Raw genomic sequence first — 21,591 nt, 5'->3', positions numbered from 1 at the left:
AATATTTCGTCACACTTGCTTTTAAAATTTATGATTTTATTTGTGATAATTTTGAAAATATTTTTTCATTTGATTTTATTACCACCAATATTTTTTCTCGTTCAATAAAATCTAAAAGAAAAACTAAATTGTTCATTACTTTATGCATCCACTTGGTTTCCTTGTTTCAATTAATTATGTTGTATTTCACACACTTTTATTAAGAAAAAAAAATCCTCTTCAACGGAAGAAAACCGCTCTCATTGGATGCGTAGATCCGCACTGCATTGTTTACGGAGAGCTGGCGAGAAATGTCATTATAAAGGAGCAACATTTGGTTCACTACACGGAGAGGGATTTCAGCCTCCGCGAGTGACAGGAAGCTTTCGTTAGGGGGAATACAAGTGCTGTTTAAGTGACAGATCAAATTTCACTCATTAAAAGCGAGGAACTAATAAAACGGAGAAAAACTGATTTCTGACGAAGTTCCATGAATGTACGATAAAAACATGACGAGTCGTGTGTAAATAATTTTCTTGCAGATAAAAAGGACATATAAAAGTGAGTAGTGATGGGAAATCAAGCGATCACGTGTCCTGATGTGCCAAAAACACGGGGACAAGAGCTCGGTAAATATTTGACAGTAAGACAGATTCACTTAGTGCAGAATTCGTGGGATTTGATCAAGGACGATCTAGGCAAGTTAGGATTATGTGTTTTTCTCAGGTAGGTTACTTATGAAGTTTTAGGTTTCATTAACCAAAAATTTTCAGTTGTGGGCATTACCAAGCAAAAATCTCCTTCATAAGCACAAAAGAGGCCATCAGACTTGAGTGGACAAAGTCATGTAGTAGTCGTTTTCTGATGTATAATTGGGGGAGCAAAAAAATCTCGAAAGGTCATCACCCCTTATTATTGAATGAGTGGACACAAACATTAAGTAGGTTATGTTTTCTATAGGATATTTTTGGGATACATCCTATCGCTGATGTACAAATTCTAGGTCGAGTTTTTAAAATTGTTTCCTGTGCTATTTTTCCTTTCAAGAAATCTGTCCTTGAACCCCCCCCCCCCCCACCCTTCCTCGGTTCCTATAGTCATGATAAAAGAAGTGTTCCTTAACCAAGTAGAGTTATTAACAGGTTCAAACTCGATAATCTGATAAACTAACGTTCTATTTAATATATCTGCTAGCAGCTAGTAGGTTCAAACTATATGATCTAGTAAATGAAATAATCTGTAATTAACATCTCTCACAATAAATCATATTATTTTCTTCTCCCCAGTAGAACTGAGTTGTTTCATTGATATAATTTGGAGATAAAATCAAAGTCACTAAGGAAACCTTTTCATTTGATGAAAGCATTTGTGATATTAGTTTGATTTTTTATCAAAGCTTATGCCAACCACTTACATTTTTTTCGTAATGTGTTGATATTATTACATAATCTGAAATACAAAAAAAGGATGGATACATTGCTCTTAGAGAAGGAATCCATATTCCTCTCCCTAATTTATAATTTGACTGAAAATCAAGTGGCAAATGCTATTTTTTCTTGAATTTTAGGATAATATCACTGCTGCTTGAAATAGAAAATCTTTCCCTCTCTTTGAAGAAGAAAAAAGCGCCAGTTATCTTTAATGAACTGGGAATTGTTCCTGGTTTGTAGAATTTAAAAATACATGTTACATGTATTTCATTAGAAACCCTCACAATTAAGAATGACTGCAATATTGAAAGTGTTTCATCTTGAGATTCCAAAAATTTCCAATAGGTTCTTGCAAAAGTGTTCATTACAGAGTTTAAATCAAAACTAAAAATAAAATTATCTGTACCAGAATCATTTAACTTTTATTTTAATATTTCTCATTCAAGGTTATTGACATACCTTAAAATTTTCTGCAAATTGTATACATATGTACAACTATGGTAAAAAAAAAGATCATCTTTTATTGTGTCAGCATCGATATCTGATACGCTACTTCGAAACAACTAGGAGACGTTTTCAATTACAGATTTCTTCGCGGGAGGGGAAACACTGGAAATAATTTTTTTAAAAGCTCAACCTGGGGAATTTAAGAAATCAGAGGGAAAAGGAAAGTATAAGAAAATCCGGGGGGTAATTGATGTGTCTGTTTAATTCGCAATAGGAGTTTTAAACCAATCATAGTTATCTGTAACTTCTACATTGTATTTTAGCTATTTTTAACTTATATATTTATTTCTTGTAATTTTCGTACGCGTTTGAGTGTTATTTTAAGGTAGGATTCTTCTCTAGTTTCTGACTAGATGGAATATTCAATGAAAATTTGTTGATATGTCTCTTAATACATTATGTAGATGAAGCATTGCCAAAAAAATGATTTTAAATTACCCTTGTATTTTATCGACTTTATATGAGGTATACTGAAATCGAATAAATGAATTATAACTTCACTGGAATTGATAATAAAATTTCGCTGCAAAAGCTCAAAAAGGCTTCTCGAGATATCGCATGGAGACGAAAATGTTTAAATTGACAAAAATTATTACCTTGACCTTTGATCTTTTGACCTAAACTTTCTTTGTTATAGGAAGTTGTGTAAGATTCATTGCAACAGCTCAAAAGCTTCTCGAGATATTGGGCGGAGACAAAACTGTTACAGGCAATCAAAAGTACAGACGGACAGACTAAAATAAATATCCCTCAATTTGTGAAAGCGGGGTAGTAAAATATTTAAAGGTTATGTAGAAGCATGTATATAGTACACCTGGATTTTTATGCCCAGCATTCTTATACATCTTCAATCAAAAAATAGAATTTTAAAAAAATGTAATAATTTTATTTTCATGCAAAGTCTCTTTTTTACTTTCATTATTATGAATATAATTTAAAAATGATCTTGAATAAATGGAATTTACTTACATAAATAACTTTAGAAAAAAAGAAATTTAGTTATTTCGTGTATGTTTGAAATATACTTTTTTGTAATTATTGATGTCAAAAAATATATTGTCACCTAGAGAAAATATTGGAAAGTATTGCAATGACGTCAAGCTTTTCTGGAAGTGTGAATTCAGTGGAATGTACAATCCCCTTCATTAAATATGTTATAATTAGCAAGTAGGCAGTAAAAACGTAGAGTACGTTGATATATACAGTATTCTATGGCAAGCCCTTTTACTATTTATTCAGAAAATAAAATTTATCTTAAAATTACAGAGATATCTCTCATTTTACAGAGATATCTCTTGAAAAAATAGAGATATCTCTCAACTTAAAAGATATCTCTCATTTTTAAGAGATATCTCTATGACAAAGAGATATCTCTTAAACTTAAAGAGATATCTCTTTTTATTAGAGAGATATCTCTTCCACTTGAAAAGATATCTCTTTCTCTTTTAGAGATATCTCTTTCGTGAAAAGAAATATCTCTAAACGTTAAAGAGATATCTCTTTCACCTAGAGAGATATCTCTTTTACTTTTGGAGATATCTTTCCAAGTTAAAGAGATATCTCTTTAAGTAAAAGAGATATCTCTCTTAGTTTATCTTAAGAGATATCTCTTGAAGTGAACGAGATATCTTTCAAAAGTGTCTAAAAGAGATATCTCTCAAGCAAAAAGAGATATTTCTTTGTTGCAAAGAGATGTCTCTCTTCATATTTTTTTTTTTTTAATTCCATTTCAAATGACCTCCCTTTAGCGGAAGTAAGCTTTTTATTGACGGAAATACTCAGATTAGAAATAGTTGATTGTTTCATAAGCTGAGAAAATTCGGTCCATTGCATTTGAGATTTATATATATGCTTACTTTCGTTTTCCTGAATATTAGCATTTTTATCAACGAAGTTACCATTATTATTTGTTGTTTCAAGTAAAAGAATTTTTATAGCATTTTTGTCTACAGTACATGTATTATTCTGGGTAATTGCTAATTGAGCACTCAGTCTTTTTTCTTATAACATCGAAACTATTCCAGAGACTTTACTTCCTGTTTCGCTTTCGTTTTAAAGTGGAGAATTAATTATTCTATTTCAAGGATCACTGGAAAAGAGATATCGCTTTCATTAAAAGAGATATCTCTTTAGCTTATAAAGATATCTCTTTTTGAAAATCTAAAGAGATATCTCTCTAAGTAAGAAAGATATCTCTTTTAACCTTGTTATAGAGATATCTCTCTAACTTTAAGAGATATCTCTCTCGCTTAAAGAGATATCTTTCTAGCTTATAAAGATATCTTTCTAAGTAAAAGAGATATCTCTCTTACATAAAGAGATATCTCTTTTGTATAAAGAGATATCTCTCTAAGGTATAAAGATATCTCTTTTAGTCAAAGAGATATCTCTATAAGCTAAAGAGATATCTCTCTATGCAAGAGAAATATCTCTCTTATTGATTTCACGAATAAATAGTAAAAGGGCTTGCCATAGTATTCATTAAAAAAAATCCCCATGGAAAACTCCTCGCTGCATTTTAGAAGCTGTTATCTTCTGAGTATCCTGCAGTTTTGTTTTCCAGGAAAGAAATGTTTGCATGCGACAAAACGGATCATACTGGGAGACATTTATCCAAAACTGTACGGAACCTAAGTTTTATTTCCCACCGATTTTATTTTGTGTTTCATTTCAAGTTCAAGAATATGTTATCGATACAATTTAACTCTTTAAAAAAATTATGTATATATATATTTTTTTTATCAAGAACGTGGTGCCAAACGAAATTGATCTCTAGTGCAATGGCATCTTTCAACTTAACGTAATGTTGTTAAAGCAAAAAATGGTCAAGTATTTGAGAGATTCTCCGAGACAGGCCAAATAATTTCCATCTTTTCTGTAATGAAGTAAATGTGCATCATTAAAAGAAAGTGGGCACACTAGATAGGTAGTAGGCAGGAATCATTGACACGAAACAATTCAGGTTTAAATGTCCAAGCACCATGTAGTTTTAATACATATCTTATACAATGAACCTATAGATACTTCATGGAAATGGATTTCTGTCTTATGTTTGTTTATTTGTGAATATTTTTTTCAATAAGAAGGTGTCATGAAAGATAAATTATCTATGCTGGAAACATTTAATGAAATATAACAGAAGTGTAACACTAAATAATTTTTGTGCTCAGTATTCAAATGTACTCAAAATATTGAATGTAACAGAACGATCGAAGTTGCAAGGTTTTTATTTTCTTTTAAATAATTATATTCAATATTTTTTCATCACGTGTAACTTTGTAGTTACAAATTCATGTATGTTTAATTCTATTTGGGAACGTTACCACTATAACTGACAAAATTTGAACACACTGAAAAATAAAACAAATGAATGTAAATTGATTTATAAAACATACTTTGCAATTTTATTCAAAGAGTAATTTTTTACTATCAAATCTTAATTTTCAAGCAAAAAGAAAAAAAAAAAAATAAAATAATCACTGTATTCGAACCAAAAATGCTGCTTCGATATGGCTCGAAACCAGCGACAAACCAATGTAGCTATCAGGACACTATACATAGATGTATTTAAATCATTATTTAAAGCCAAAGCCATATACAATTGGACTTTGTCATTTTTCTGCCAGAAAATAAATGGAAAAAGTTTAGATTTTGATATTTCTGGGTCTTCTCTCCATTTTTTAAACAACTGGAATAAAATTTACGGTTAAAAATACACCGATAACGCATTTAAAATTCATGGAGAGAAGAAACAACAAAATTAATGAAAAACGGTTGTAAAAGAGTCGATTTTTGCATCATTTGATTCGGACGGCTTTATTCAGGTCCATATTCATATAAAATCAAACATATTCAACCGCATATTTGCTCATTTTACATTCACCTACAACACAGTCAATGCCTAGGTTTTGAAAAAAAAGTGTAAATCAATGATATATTATTATTTTTTTTATGAGCCACTATTCCTGCCGAATCGCCATCTTAAGGTGGCTCATTACATCCACAGTTTATTTTAGATTTCAATACAGCATCACTTATAATGTAGATGTCAAATATCCAGATGGGGGTATTGATATCATAAATATTTTTTGTAGAATTTTTTAGTTTTTGTCTAATTTTAGCGAAATGTTTTATTTCAAGTTTTTTATTAACTAAATTTCAGAATTTTCAGTGTCAAATGATGGGCATCTTCCTAAGACAAGTGCACACAGTGAAAATACCTCATAATACCTAATAATAATTTTATTACAAAAAATAATTTTCTCCTAAAAACAATTAATGTCGTTATCTTTTTAATCTATGCATAAAACATTAAGAAAACGAGTTCTGAAGAGATAAGGAATGTATTTCAATGAATTGCATGTGACAAATTGAATGAAGAATGTTTAAACGAAATGAAAATTTCAATTTAAAAAATATTTGGTATAAAAAGTCCACTTTCAAGAGTTATCTTTCCTAATTACCCAAGACTCAAAACGCTAAGGAACGTTTGATTGATTATATACTGTTTAACGTCCCTCTCCAGAATATTTCACTGATATGGAGACGTCACCATTGCCGGAGAAGGGCTGCAAATATAGGCCTATGCTCGGCACTTATGGCCTTTGAGCAGGGAGGGATCTTTATCGTGCCACACCTGCTGTGACACGGGGCCTCGGTTTATACGGTCTCATCCGAAGGACCGCCCCATTTAGTCGCCTTTTACGACAAGCATGGGGTACTGAGGACCTATTCTAACCCGGATCCCCACGGGAGGAACGTTTGAACATTACATCTAAAATTTAGAACAAAGCTTAAGCCAGAGTATATTTAAATCAATAAAGCAAATACATAAATTCACATCAACACAGTAAAAATGGTAAAAGTAAATAACTTTTTTTATTTTCAACAAGGTTGTAGATTTTAACTCGAATTTCCTCTACACAAACATGTCAGTGTTCGATAGAGCTCACTGCATGCATCGCTATGAAATTGCACATTACTTGTTTGGCGAAGATTTGACCGTTGTTTTCTTTTAATTCTGCTTAAAAGCAATTCTTCTTGTTTTATACATAATGAACCCATTACTTTGTTTTCACTGTATATAACACCGCATGCTTCATCTATTTTTAAAGCGTTTTAAAGGTCAGGGTCATATTATAGAGGAACCTGTACAATTTGTCCCCCAGAGGAAGACGGTCGACACAATGGAGTTTTATTTTTTGTGTAGTACGTCATCAAAAAGTGGTGTAATGAGCCTCCTTAAGCGCCTACTTTCTTTATCTTTTATTAGTGTAGTAGTGCAAGATACACGACATCCAACTAGTTTGGGCTAGGGGTTAACCCTTTAGCTCAATTGATAGAGCACTGGACTTGCAAGCCAGAGCCCCTGGTTCAATCCCCAGCAGAGGCAAAAAGTATATATGTTGCATGCTAAACGTGTTGTCTAACCAGAAGTCTCTGTCGAGACTGTAGCTCTACTGGTTTGTACGTATAAACAAGAGGTCCACGGGCCTTATAGGTCACCTGAGTATTGTGTAACAACTTTCCAACAATTGAATTTGTTAAATTAAACCAGAGGCCATGAAATTCACAATTTTGAAAGAGATACCATAACTTATCATAATTTTCAACTTAGCAAGCTTACTCTATTTGCTTAGTACCCAGAGGTAGATCAGAGTAATAAAGAGAAAATGTACTTCCACTTTATAACCAGTTGTGCACCCCACCCCAAAGGAACCACTGACCCTGGGGCCACATATTTCAAAATTTTGGAAATTTTAGCATAAAATGGTTGATAAATACCAAAGAGCAGATTTCAAAGCATTAATTTATTTTCAGACTACGTAACCCCCCCCCCCCCCCCCCGACCCTGGGAGCGTGAAATTAACCCTTTTGCTACATGCACCTTTCTTCATCATAAATATATATACTTGGATCATTGGCATAATACCTAGGGTCAGAGGTAAATATTTTGAAACAATTAATGTATTTTTACTATATAATCAAAAGCTTCCCCCCCTGCACCAAATCGCAAAACCCCCGACACAGGGGCCATGAAATTCACAAATCTGGAAGAGGCACTCTTGCTCATCATAACTATACACTAAGTTAGTTTATATAATACGCAGGAGCAAAGAAGGAGATTTTCAAAGAAATAATGCATTTTCATTATGTAATCAATAGAGCCCCGCCCTAACACCAGAACCCCTGACCCTAGGGCCATTTTGGAAGAGGCATTCTTTCTTATAATAACTATGTACTTAGTTAGTTTATTTAATACCCTGGAGCAGAGAAGAAGATTTTCAAAGAAACAATGCATTTTCTCTATATAATCAATAGAGCCCCGCCTTAACACCAGAACCCCTGACCCTGGGGCCGTATAATTCATAATTTTGGAAGAGGCACTCTCGCGCATCATAACTATATACTTAGTAAGTTTATTTAATACCCAGAAGCAGAGAAGAAGATTTTAGAAGAATTAATGCATTTTCTTTATTTGAAACATGTATCTATATTCATGAGTAAAAATATGAAACATTTTCTGTTTTGTTTCTGAATAAGTTGTCAGTGACAGGTACGTTTCATACATCATAAAATAATGCAGTGTTTAATTTATTTAATACTCAGAAGCAGAGAAGAAGATTTTTGAAGAATTAATGCATTTTCACTATATAATCAATAGAGCCCCGCCCTAACACCAGAACCCCTGACCCTGGGGCCATAAAATTCACAAATTTGGAAGAGGCACTCTAAATCATCATAACTATGTACTAAGTTAGTTTATTTAATACCCAGGAGCAGAGAAGAAGATTTTCAAAGAAATAATGTATTTTCACTATATAATCTATATAGCCCCGCCCTAGCAGTAGAACCCCTGACCCTGGGGCCATGATTTTCACAATTTTGGCAGAGGACTCAATGCTCATTACATTCATGCCAACAGTTTGCCTGCTTGATTTCCAGGAGTAAGGAAGATTTTTAAAGATTTCATTAATTTTAGTAGTTTTGGCCCCACCCCTCAGGCCCTAGGGGGTGGGGACCATAAAATTCAAAATTTTTGTTCCCCTTTACCCATAAATGCTGTATACCAAATTTGGTTGAAATTGGTTCAGTGGTTTCAGAGAAGAAGCTGAAAATATTCGGACGAAAACGGATAGCAATAATTGGTCACCTGAGTGACTCAGTTGACCTAAAAATGAAGAGAAAAGTAGCCATTTGGACTTGAAACTTTACAACAGCAATACATTTAATAATGATCCTTGATTAAGTCTCTTTTTGGGACAACTTGTGTGTCAAATTAAATTGAAATCTGACCGAAACTGAGGAAGAACTCAGAAGTAGCATTTTGAAAGCATTTTACAGAAATTTCTATTCATATTAACCATGGCAACAACATTCTTGGAAATCAAAAACCGATGCACTAAATTATGTAGTCTAGTCTACTTGTGTGCCAAGTTATACTGAAATCAAACCAAAACTGCAGGAGGAGTAGCCGTTTAAAGGAATCTCAAAGAAATTTCTATTTTTAGTAACCTTGGCGATAGGGATGTGCGATTTTATCGGTATACCGGTATATCGCGATTTTTTGTTGCGTGATACGTATCGTGATACGGAGACCTAAATACCGGTCTTTAGGTACATATTATAAAGTCCAGTAATTATTCATTTATTTGTTCAATCTTTTAAATTACAATTACAGAAAGTATGAAAAATGTTGTAAAAAGTGAAAAGAACGGCATCTTACCGTCCAAACATAATTGATTTTATATACATAAAAATTTCAAGAAAGTAAAATTTTGTTTTTCTAGCATATTTTTTTTAGAAAAATAATGACTTTTCATATAAAATCATTCCAAAAACTGCTTTTAAAAATATCATGATATTATCATGATATTGTGGGAAAAAATCGTGATATATCGCGATACGAAATTTTTGGCGATACCCATCCCTACTTGGCGACACACTTCATCGAAATCAAAAGCTGATGCACTAAATTATATAACTTAGTGTAGTCTACTTGTGTGCCAAGTTATATTGAAATCAGCCTAAAACTGTAGGAGGAGTAGCGTTTTAAATGAATTTCAAGAAATTTCTATTTTTAGTAACCACGGAACCCCGTTCATCGAAATCAACAAGATGTGTTTGTGAAACACTATGCGCCGGGCGGTAACAAAGTTAAAAAAAACCTATTTTTAGCAGATAAGTCACAGTCAAGGTCACAAGGTCATCGACCTTGTTGTCATTTGAAAGAACTTTATTAGTGAAGTATGCATACTAAATATGAAGTATCTAGCTCTCATGGTTCAAAAGTTATGGCGAAAAGTCTAAAAAGCTATTTTTAGCATATAGGTCACAGTCAAGGTCATGACCTTGATGTCATTGGAAAGACCTTTGTTAGTGGAGTATGCATATCAATTATGAAGTCTCTACCTCTCATGTTTCAAAAGTTATGGCGAAAGTTCGAAAAAGCTATTTTTAGCATATAGGTCACAGTCAAGGTCACAAGGTCATTGACCTTGGTGCCATTTGAAAGAGCTTCATTGGTCGAGTATGCATACCAAATATGAAGTCTCTATCTCTCATGGTTCAAAAGTTATGGCGAAGGTTAAAGTTGACAACAGACAGACAAACAGATAAACAGACAAACAGACAGGACAAAAACAATATACGCCTCGGATCTATTGATCCGGGCGCATAAAAACCGATGCACTAAATTATGTATCTTAGTGTAGTCTACTTGTGTGCCAAGTTATACTGAAATCAGACCAAAACTGTAGGAGGAGTAGCATTTTGAAAAATTGTTTACAGACAGACGGACAGCTAGACTGACAGACGGACGGACATCTTACTATCGAATAAGCTCTTCTGGTCTCTGACCAGTAGAGCTAAAAATGAGAAATTTACGTAACTCGTCTACAATATTATAGCAATTCTATCAGAGCAATAGTTAAACCACACAAAATATAATTAATTTACCAAAATTAAAAATATGCCGTTGATAATGTTGTTGCTATTGCTCGTCAAGCTAAAGACATGCATATGTAACTCTAGGGAAGATAACTGACCATTTTCACAATATTTCCCGTTTGACTCCTGTCAAATTCTTCGAAATATTTGTCATTGCGAGAATTTTTTATAAACAATAAATCAAAGGTGATGTTTTCAGAATATGATCGTTAATAAACGTCACATAGTTGGAAGTAAATGCAGCCATTTTGATTAAAACAGTTTCATTGCTAGAACGAATGGCAATCGTGATCGGCATAGTGAAGAACGTCTGATTGATGAGGTGGATTTTAAGGGCCCAGTCCATCCATCAGAAAAAAACAGACATAGCAAATTGATACAACATCGACGACAGCGAAGTAATCATGTTAATTGTGAAAAGCATCGGGTCAATATCTGTTAAACGCTTGAAATTGTTTTGGGACATATCAGAACCGAATATGTTGGTGTCCGACTTAATTTATTGGTACTTTTTGTTCCGAAATGTACTTATAGACTTTAGGTTTCGAAATAAAGTGTTTGGTGGTTTTTCTAATGTTATCTGAAAAAGTGATCGGTTTCTATGGTTCTCAAGGGAATAACAACAACACTGCCCTAGGCTAGATATGCAAATCAAGAAAATCGTCGGAGTCTGCAAAAGCACGAATCCCACCGAAAGCAATTAAGAAAATGATTTCTGATTATTTTATGGTCTCCAAACAGATGTATTTAGCAGTCTGAAGCTCTATTACATTTTGCTACACAATTTCACCTTTCGATTAAGCAGAAAGTATCACGATTCAACTTGAACAAATACATTTTGTACAGTGTTTCAGAAAAAAAATATAAGAACTAAAACAAAAGTTACTTCAATCTGTTTCCCAGGCTTGCACTTTAGTCACCTTTATGAAGAAGTATATATTTTGTCATTATTTTGTGTCAATTTCACAAGAATATAATTATATCCAAGTATTTTAATATCTTTATTTTTGAAAATCGAAAACATTTTGTATGCCCAGACGTAAAACAAAAGGACTTAGAAAACGATTGCATGGGAGTAAAGTGACTTCGATTTACCTTATTTAGAAGGGAGCGATTTCAACAGTCACTTTAATTAATTGTTCAATGTAGTGTTTTGAAAAAAAGATCTGAATCCTAAACAACAAATGTTATAGATGTAAGAAACACTTGTATCACTAAGGTTAAAGTTTCTGACACAACCTTTAATTAAGTCAGAACTTTAATTATTTAGATAATAATACATGTATATGTCTTTTTTTAATTTAGCATCATTACAAGCCAGTAAAAGATAAAACAAGATGTGTTTGTGAAACACTGATGCCCCCGTATAGTAACATAGCGAAGATTAAACTTTTCTGAAATGCAAATTAAATATATAAGTACCCAAAGTAGGGTCTTCTCACAATAAATACGATTCTGAAATATGAAAGCCCTAGCACCACCTGTTCAAAAGTTACGGCCAAGAATAAGTTTTTGAAAGGTAGGTCAAAGTCCAGGGTCACGGTCAAAGGGTCTAAGATGTTGACTTCTTAAGAAAGGTCTTGTCACAAGTATAACATATTTGAAGTATGAAAGCCCTAGCCCTAACCATTCCAAATTAACGACCAAGGTTAAAGTTTTTCAAAATACGCCAAACTCCAAGGTCAAGGTCAAAGTTCTTGATATGCAATTAAAGGTCTTGTCACAAAGATTAAATATGTGAAGTATGAAAGCCCTAGCCCTTCAAAATTTATAGTCAAGGTTTGTTTTTAATATTAGGTCAAGGTCAAAGTTCTTGGTATCCAATGAAAGGTTTTTCTAACAATAATATATACGTGAAGTATGAAAGCCATAGCCCTTACCGTTCAAAAGTTATAGCCAAGGTTAAAGTTTTTTCATAAGTATGGAAAGGTCAAGGCAAAAGGTCAAGGTTGTTGGTATCCAATAAAAGGTCTTGCCACAAAAAATACATAATAATTATGTGAAATATGAAAGTCCTAGTATCTACCGTTCAAAAGTTATGACCAACGTAAAAGTTTGGAATTTTTGTGTGAAAGTGGGTCAAAAGGTCAAATTTGGTGGTACCCAAAGAAATGTCTTGTCACAAGAAATACACATGTGTATTTCTTGTGAAATATGAAAGTCATAGCTCTACTAAATGAAAAGATATGGGCAAGGTTAAAGTTTTTGCGGACATACAGACAGACAACACGACAGACAGACAGACAGACAGACACGACAAAAACTATATACCCCCGAATTTTCGATTACGGGGGCATGATAAAAATGAAATGAAAGGAGTAATTATTTGAAAGGAATATTTTTATTTGCATTTAACTCCGATGTCTTTTAAACAAGTGCAAATATGGTACTGATCAACACATGGGAATGGTTGATCCCGATTGAAATCAACACTGTATCTTGATTTGTCATATTTTCCTTGACTCGACCGCTTTTGGCCTGAAACTATTTGGCTTGCAAATGTCGCGCGCCATATTTCAATTACAGCTGCATGTTGCTTTGACGTATTAAATGATTTATGGATACGGTATTCACGATTTTATTGAACGAAGAGTACACACTGGGCCGAACAGCTGACCATTGACACAGATGGGAATATTATACACTGATTCTCTTAGCCGAATATGATCATGATGATTAATAGTTTTCTTTTATAGGACCTTATATTGACTCGTCAATTACAAATTCACTTATTATAAAATGATATCTAGACACATGTTGTGTGGCTCAGAACTTTCATATATTAATTTACTTTTTGACTCCTTGTACATATCAAATTAATGTTACTCTCTCATCTATTGCAATGGATGGGATGCAAGAAAGTAAATGCATGTATGGTGTTCGAAAAGAACCAACAGCACAAAAGAGAAACGCAAATGCGCTGCTTTCACAAGAAACCGTGTCGCCCGCGTGGTGCAGTGGTACAGCCGCAAGAGTGTCTGCTCTAGAGTCGCGAAGTAGATGATCTTTACGTCGTGGGTTCGAACCCCACTGTGGGATGTGGAGACCGGTCATTCAGATGAGACAGTATAAACCAAGGTCCCGGCACGAAAAAGATCCCTTACAGCTCAATGGCCGTTAAGTGCCGAGTCAAAATTTGCAGCTCTCAATCGGCTAGTGGCGTCTCCATTTGAGTGTAAAATTCTCGAGAGGGACGTCAAACAACATACAAACAAACAAAAACACAATACACCGGCAAGCACGTTACTGCGCAAACACACAACGAATACTCAAAATACTCAAACATAGTGTAAAGATGTGTAAGCACGACATCGTGTTGTAGTCTCTTGGTCTTGGAGTATTGTCAAAATTTTGATAATGGTCTTAACGGGACACTATAGGTAGTTTGTTTAACGTCCCTTCCAGAATTTTCACTCAAATTAACACCGTCACTACTTTCGTATTCATGCTTTCACTGAACATACATAACTCAAAATCATACAGTCATCCGCTATGCTTTGATTGATCAGATTTTATTAGATTGAATCAGCGTGAGAATGGCAGACAAGCTGGGATAAATCAAAACTGTTGGACGGATAGGACAAAACTGCATGCCGGATAGGACAAAATCTTAAGCTATGTTCAGATTTGTTGGGACATGAAATAACCCCAAGTCGCCAACCATGACGATTATTGAATTTATACAATTTATTAATTTTTCATTTTTTTTCTTTTCTGAAGATTGGTTCACAAAGTGATCAGGAGTTCAGGGCCCTTTCAGTCATATGGGAGAAGCTCATTATGCTACATTGTACATACGTTTACACGAAGTTTGTAAAAAGGCAATATCTTAGTCCGCTAAGAAGACTCTGAATTGCAGATAATGAAACTGGCTGCAAAATTTACCATGCTAGCCTAAATTTACGATTGTCAATATTGTTATATTTTGATCCAATAACAGGCCTGAGGGCTACAAGATCATCTTACTTACAATGTTGTGCATGATCCAAGGTCCGTATGCTTTACTTCAAAATCGGGCTCATTCTTTGGCAATATTGGTTTCCTAACATATAAAATTTTGTTCATTAGTTCTAATTGTATTACCTTCTTAATTGTATAATATAACTGAGAAAACGCTATACCGGTATATCAGGCCAGGAGTTTATATGAACTTTGACAGCAAAAATAGTATTTTTTTTTCTTTTATTCTTCTAGTCATATTCTTTATGAAAAGAGGCATGCCATCATTCTGTCAATGCATATTGAGTTTTACATCTCTCAACTTATTCATTTATCATGAGCATACTCCCGAGTTCGAACGATTTTTTAAACCGAGGCAGGCTACTGACAAATAAGTTGATTTTACAGGAATTTCAAAAACCTTGTTTTAAGTTGACGTTTCGTTAATTCTACGATCGTTTTAATGACCTTGTTAGCAAATATAATCTTTAACTGGGTCGTATTTTGACTGACTTGTTTCAAATTCCGATGTAGGGCTTATTTAGACTGAGTTTGCTTACTCGGAATGTTCAGTCCACGTGATCAATTTCATGTATAGGAATCACAGTAGATGTGACCCGTCAACATACGATGCTTACTCCTACTAGGCATTTGATCCCATCTCTGGCTCGAAATTATTTGTTTAGTATATGTTGAAAACTTACTTCAACTTAATTGGTCAGCATTCATGACGCGGAAAACGTTCGAAGTAACACCAGAGTTTTTGGCGAAAATTTCAAAATAAAACAAATATAGATTCTTTAAGATACATCTTACCAGGTATTCAAACTGAAAATAAATTTTGAAAGAAATATTTGTTTTTATCTACCCTTTTGAGAATTTTCGCTAATACATGTATAGAGATGCCAACATTTGCTGGCAGAGGGCTTCAAATTTTAGATTTAGGAGTATTTTACCCTATCTTTGGACTTTCAGTAGGGCGTGACTTTTTCGGCGCTACGTAATGGCGAATACTAGTAGATTCTCATTGGTTACGAAATTAATAACATAGGAACTTAAAATTGTTGTTGATAACGATGAGACGACTTATGTCCCACCTCTGTGGCGTGAGAGAACTTTTAATTGGCTATTCACTACACCAGTTGACATTCGGCCGCATTTCTATCATGTGTATATTTCAACAGTGAAGGGAAGCTGTGTAAATTTCAGAAGCTAATTAGGCAACGGCGAGAATGCCACGCCTACCTGAAAGTCCATACTAAGCGTGTAATTCTTCTAAACTCAAAACTCAGGGACCATTGAGCAGTGAGGGATCTTTTGTCATGCAAGCATCTAATATAACAAGGGACCTTGGTTTAAATAGTCTCATCCTAGGACCGGTCTCCACGTCCCCTAGTATAGATTTGAATCCGTAAGGATCAACTCCTGGTATCAGAATGCAATCTTGATGCACAAGCTGTATTTGTTTTAGGCGCCGAAGTCTTGTACAAATTCATGCATAAATATTTTCTAATAGAATCGATGCTCTACATTGTCAAATTTCTTGAGTCAGACTGATTTTAGAGGACAATTTATGTGACATTTAAGCATCATTTCTTATTAATCTCAATCACAGATTCAGAAACTTTCTCCATTATGGTTAACGAAAACTATAGGAAACTCTGCCATTGGACATGAATGCTTCAAATTTGCAATGCAACATGTTTTTATATTTTTGTTGATAATTTCACTCGCAGTTTCAGGTATGAATTTCTACGTACAAGACCACACATGCCACCGAATCCTCAATTATTACATCTTCTTTTCTCAAATTGAAAGTACCATGAACATATGTTTTTCATATATCCTTATGTTCACAATTGAATTTCATCTCTCATTGTCTTGCGTATGTTTCTCACGTTCTCAAATTCTTATAAGTAAATAAGTACCGTGTTAATTACGTCATGTTAAGAGTTAAAACTAAGTGTAATTAAACAATATACATCGAACTTGAGTAACAATTGTTTTTTAATTGATCGCAATTCCGAGATAAAAGATATTTCTTTAGGAACCATTATTGTGCTGAAATTATTTCAAAGGGGAATTGCAATCATACCTCTGGAAACAACATGTATCATTTCAAAAGGATATGAAAGAAACAATACTTTGAAATCAACAGCCACTGAAGCACGATTTATTAAAACATGCTGAGACTGGAATTTCAAAAGATAACAGGAAATGAGCCTCAATTTTTTTAGGGTTGTTTTTTTTCAATTAAATATAATGTTTATTATAAATTTAAAAAAAAAATGATACGCCCAAAAACAGATGAACAGGTGTTATAAAAACATGTTTACAAAATATATTTATTCAGAATTATTTCATTTATCTACCAAAGAAAACAAGAAACAGTCAATTATTCAAAGCATATTATAACTTTATTTTTACCGTATGTTTGATAAACAGAAAATGCACGATTTAAAAAAACGATCGTCATTTTTCTTAAGTCCTTGATTTTTTAAATATATAATTTTCTGTACTGTGCATTTGCACATTCCAGCTTTTAGAGTTAAGTGATGATAATAAGCATTATAATCCGTTCCATATTACCTGGTATTACAGGAATCCCGTCACGTTAATTGAAATCTTGTGTGGTAAATGACGACGAAAAATGAAAAAATAGAAAATCTACTCTGATTAAATAATGTCATATTGATTGTTGATACTACTTTTGAGAATTTCAAACAAACTAAGCAAACGTCACAAAAGTGGCAACACACGATCCGTGACAAACCGTTTTACAGACTTTTCATTGAAGGAGGAGACGATAAGGTGTTCAAGTGTTAGAGGATTATGGGAAGAACTAAGAAATTGGATGGGTAACTGGGCTTTCAAAATACTCTAAGCCTTCAAAATACATTAAGATAAAAAAAAAATTAACATGCTAATAGATGCTTTTGAAACAGCTTTTATAGACAGTGTTATTGTTTTTGCTCGGGCAACAATGAAAACAAGCCTTATCCTAATTTTTATGTTTTAAATGCTACGAAATCGATTTTTATGAAACATTACGTTGATATATGATTTAGTTATCTTAAAACACTTCCTTTTTTGTTGACCATACTCATTCTTAGCTAAAAATCCATTTGTTGAAGATAATATTAAGTATATAACTATTGACGTTTCAGAGGTTAGATCGATAATTAAGCTAACAGAGGGGGTAATATTCCCAGAGCCCCAGGGTCGAAAATGGTCAAATATTTGTTCTAAATGTTCTTGTAAATCACATTTTTTGCATTTAACTGGTTTTTAACAAAATAATATTGACTCGGCCGCACTTGTACTTGAAATTTTATATTAAAACAATATTAATACTAATCGTCACCCGCGTGGCGCAGTGGTTACAGCAAAGTATAAGGACTCGATCCTTACGTCGCGGGTTCAAATCCAACTGTGGGACGTGGGATGGGGACCGGTCCTTTGAATGTGACCGTATGAACTGAGGTCCCGTGTCGCAGTAGATGCTGGCACGAAAAGATCTCACACTGCTCAATGGCTCCGAGTATATAGGTCAAAATTTGTATCTTTCCACTAGTAAGTGCTGGAGTCTCCTTATGAGTGAAAATTTCTCGAGAGGGATGTTAAACAGCATACAATCAATCAATACCAGGCAGGCTGAGTAAAGTAATATAAATATATATAACTAATCATTTAATTCCATTCGGCTGCCAGTCGTGAGAGCATTTTCTCTACAGTTTTGGAGTAAGAAGTTGTTCGTGACGCGTCGCAGAATGAAATTTCACTGCAAGACCGGACCGTATAAACTGAAGTCCCGTGTGGCACAACAGTGTATAGGTTTCTAATAGTGATGTCCATAAATAAATTAAAGTCTAAGCAGTATCACAGGGACTCATGTTGAACTCACAAACATCTCTTTTTAAAGATGTGAAGTCCTAAAAGTCAGAACCCCATGGGAGAATAATGTGATTTTTGGTCTAACAACCACCCCAGCTTTCTCCCCCATGGGAGTAAAATTAAATGTCAGGTGGGATATTTCCTTGCATGGGGAGTATTCCCCCAACAAATTTGTTAAAATGGGATAAATTCCACAGATATAGAAAATGAGGCATTTTCTCCCATACATTGTTAAACAGGGTATATACTTGTATCCAAAAGATTATGATGAGTGAGATATATTAATCTTTGGTATAAACCCATTTGAACAAATGATGGGGGGACCCTTAAGGTAAAAATATCCCATCTGACACTTTTGTTTGTAGAACGGTTATACCGTTATGGGTTTGAGGACTTCATATCTTAGAGGGGAAAACAAGCTAAATCAGACTGTGAATTGTTAACGGATTTTTCCGTTTTACCCAAATATAGCTTCATGTAGGAGCACACGGATAGTGTCCCTGTCGACAGGGGATGCCCCCCCAAGCCCCCTGATCCCACCTCTGTTTTATATATGGTCCTTGTTTAGGTATAATTACTGTACGCTGCATGTCTTCATATTTCCATCCCACATCATAACTTATAGAGTACTTTCCTTCTTGATTTCAGGTTTTTTGAAACTGAACCAGATTTGAAATCTTTGTTCCCCAAAATCGTTCAAATGAACAACGAAAATCAGCTGGAATATGACATTGATCGGGAAATGTTACAACGTCATGCCGTCACGGTATTGGAGGGGCTAGGAGCGGCGGTGGAGAGTTTGGAGGAGTCCGATTTCCTTAATAGTGTCCTCATTTCTATTGGTCAAACACACGTGAAAAGACACGTGAAACCACAAATGCTAAGGGTAAGTCGTTCTTAATCTTGGAATTTTTTAAATAAAGGAATAAATTGAAAATTACTTCATTGGAACGGGTTTAGGGTGGGGATGGTATTTAATTAAACAATCTGTACTTTATGTAAGTGTTAATCGTTTTACTTAGTATTTCTTTGAACTCTCTACCATAATACATGATGTGTAAACTGACATTTCTATGTTTTCTCTGTCTAACTTATGTATATATATAAATGAATATAACGATAAATTTCAATGATAAAAGTTGAAAATACCGGGGTAATTTTACTTGTCCTTTATAGAGACTGTGGCCATCCTTAAATCACGGACTTAAACACTGTTTACAAGAAAACTACACAAAAGAAGTGAACGAGGCTTGGAAAAAAGTCTATTTCTACGTGTGTTTCCAGATGAAAAGGGGAATGGAAAATCCAGATCTCGATTTTGACTCCTGTTGTAACACTGGTACACGCTGAAGACATGACAGCCAAAATTGTGTTGTTTTTTTTCTCGATTAATTATATATTATACATAAATTAATTAAATAGGTTTAGTTTCAATTTCAAAATTTTCAATGATTGGAGAGACATTCTTAATGCAGTTACATGTACGGAATAATGATGTGAAAAGTACCGTAAAGTTTGTCGAACCTCCTGTAACTCTATTGAAGGATTTCCCACGAGCCAGCTGGGGAATGCCCCGGAGGAAATGTAAGGGTGATTGGCCATTTACATTTATTGGTAAACACATTGGTAATGGTTAATTAGAACGCATTCCCTAAGCCTACTTCTTGTTGATCTGATTACGACTTTTACCGTATATTCTATTTAATATTAATCTTTCTGAGGACATGACTTTCCCTTGAGGCAAAAGTCGAATGTATAACTTGATTTTGTCGAACTTTTATCTTGTTATAAGTGTACGGGTTTTTGTTTGTTTGTGGAATGAAATTTGAAGATTTAGAAAATTTTGCTTCTTATCTTTGAAATGTTATTATACATGTAATTTATTGTAAATGTTGTCATGTTGAATAAAATGTACATTTCAAATTGATATGTTTCGTCGTCTCCTTACTGGATACCATCATTTGAAAGTTCAACTACTGCTTGACGCAGTGGATTTAGCATTTCCTATAGAATCACTGAGTAAAGAGTTTGATCCTTACATCGTGGTTCGAACTGCTGCTAGTCGTGGAGACTAAACCTTTCAACCAAGATCCCGTGTCGCAAAAAGTTTTTGGCATGTAAAGGATTCCTAATTTATGCCCAAAGGCTGTAATTGCCGAATACGGGTCGAAAATTGCAGCCCTCCACTGGTAAGAGGTCACTTCTCAGATTGAGTGATACTTCCTCCGAAGGGACTTAAAACAAACATTAAACAACTATTACTAAAGAGTATACATTATTCATAAATTAGAATTTAACAAAAGTCCTCGGATCCAATCGTAAGTAAAAAGCAGAGCAAACTTAATGCAGGTTAAGTTCTTCCCCGTGTCTGTCTGTCCGTCTGTTACACTATATATCTTGAGAACAGAAAGCTAAGGATTGGATATTTTATTCATACATGTATATATTGCTTGCAAAAAATATTAGACTCTAGCTTCATCGACCTTTTGAGCTGTAAATTGATCAACAGTGTGTTTGAGCGTATTAAGTTAGCATTGCTAAATGTGATAATAATATTTTGTAAATGAGAGAAAAAATAAAGAAAAGGTTAGAAATAAAAGTTCGGAAAAGCCATGATAAAAATTAAGAAAACATGCTTAAAATTCGGAAAAGCCAAGTTCAATGATGGAAAAGCAAAACTTCAAAAAGGAATTTCCAACCAGTTAAAAATTGAATCATGATTTACTTAATTTAAAGATAGAAAAAGTCAAAAACAAATTTAAAAGTGAAATTACCAACGTTCAAATTTAGAAAGCTAAGATTAATGGTGGAAAAGCGAACTTTAGGTTTTAAACTGAGTACTTCAACATCGGAGTTTTTTTGGGGGGAAAGGGTTTTGGTTCTGATGTCCTTT

At 33.9% G+C, this 21,591-nt stretch overlaps 1 protein-coding gene across 1 annotated transcript; it reads left to right on the top strand.

The window, feature by feature from the left end:
- Window positions 1–271: 271 nt before the first annotated feature.
- On the top strand, window positions 272–20,625 carry LOC134239206 (cytoglobin-2-like). Its single transcript, XM_062721376.1, has 3 exons — window positions 272–705; window positions 19,347–19,584; window positions 19,875–20,625. Exons 1-3 carry the CDS (start codon window positions 551–553, stop codon window positions 20,046–20,048), a joined length of 567 nt encoding a protein of 188 aa, XP_062577360.1. The 5' UTR covers window positions 272–550; the 3' UTR covers window positions 20,049–20,625.
- Window positions 20,626–21,591: the final 966 nt, after the last annotated feature.

The sequence above is a fragment of the Saccostrea cucullata genome, unplaced genomic scaffold (assembly GCF_032062105.1).
Source record: "Saccostrea cucullata isolate Sc308-1 unplaced genomic scaffold, CSIRO_AGI_Scuc_v1 ctg169, whole genome shotgun sequence".
NCBI classification, from domain to species: Eukaryota; Metazoa; Mollusca; class Bivalvia; order Ostreida; family Ostreidae; genus Saccostrea; species Saccostrea cuccullata.
This window is presented reverse-complemented; position numbering and strand designations above follow the sequence as displayed.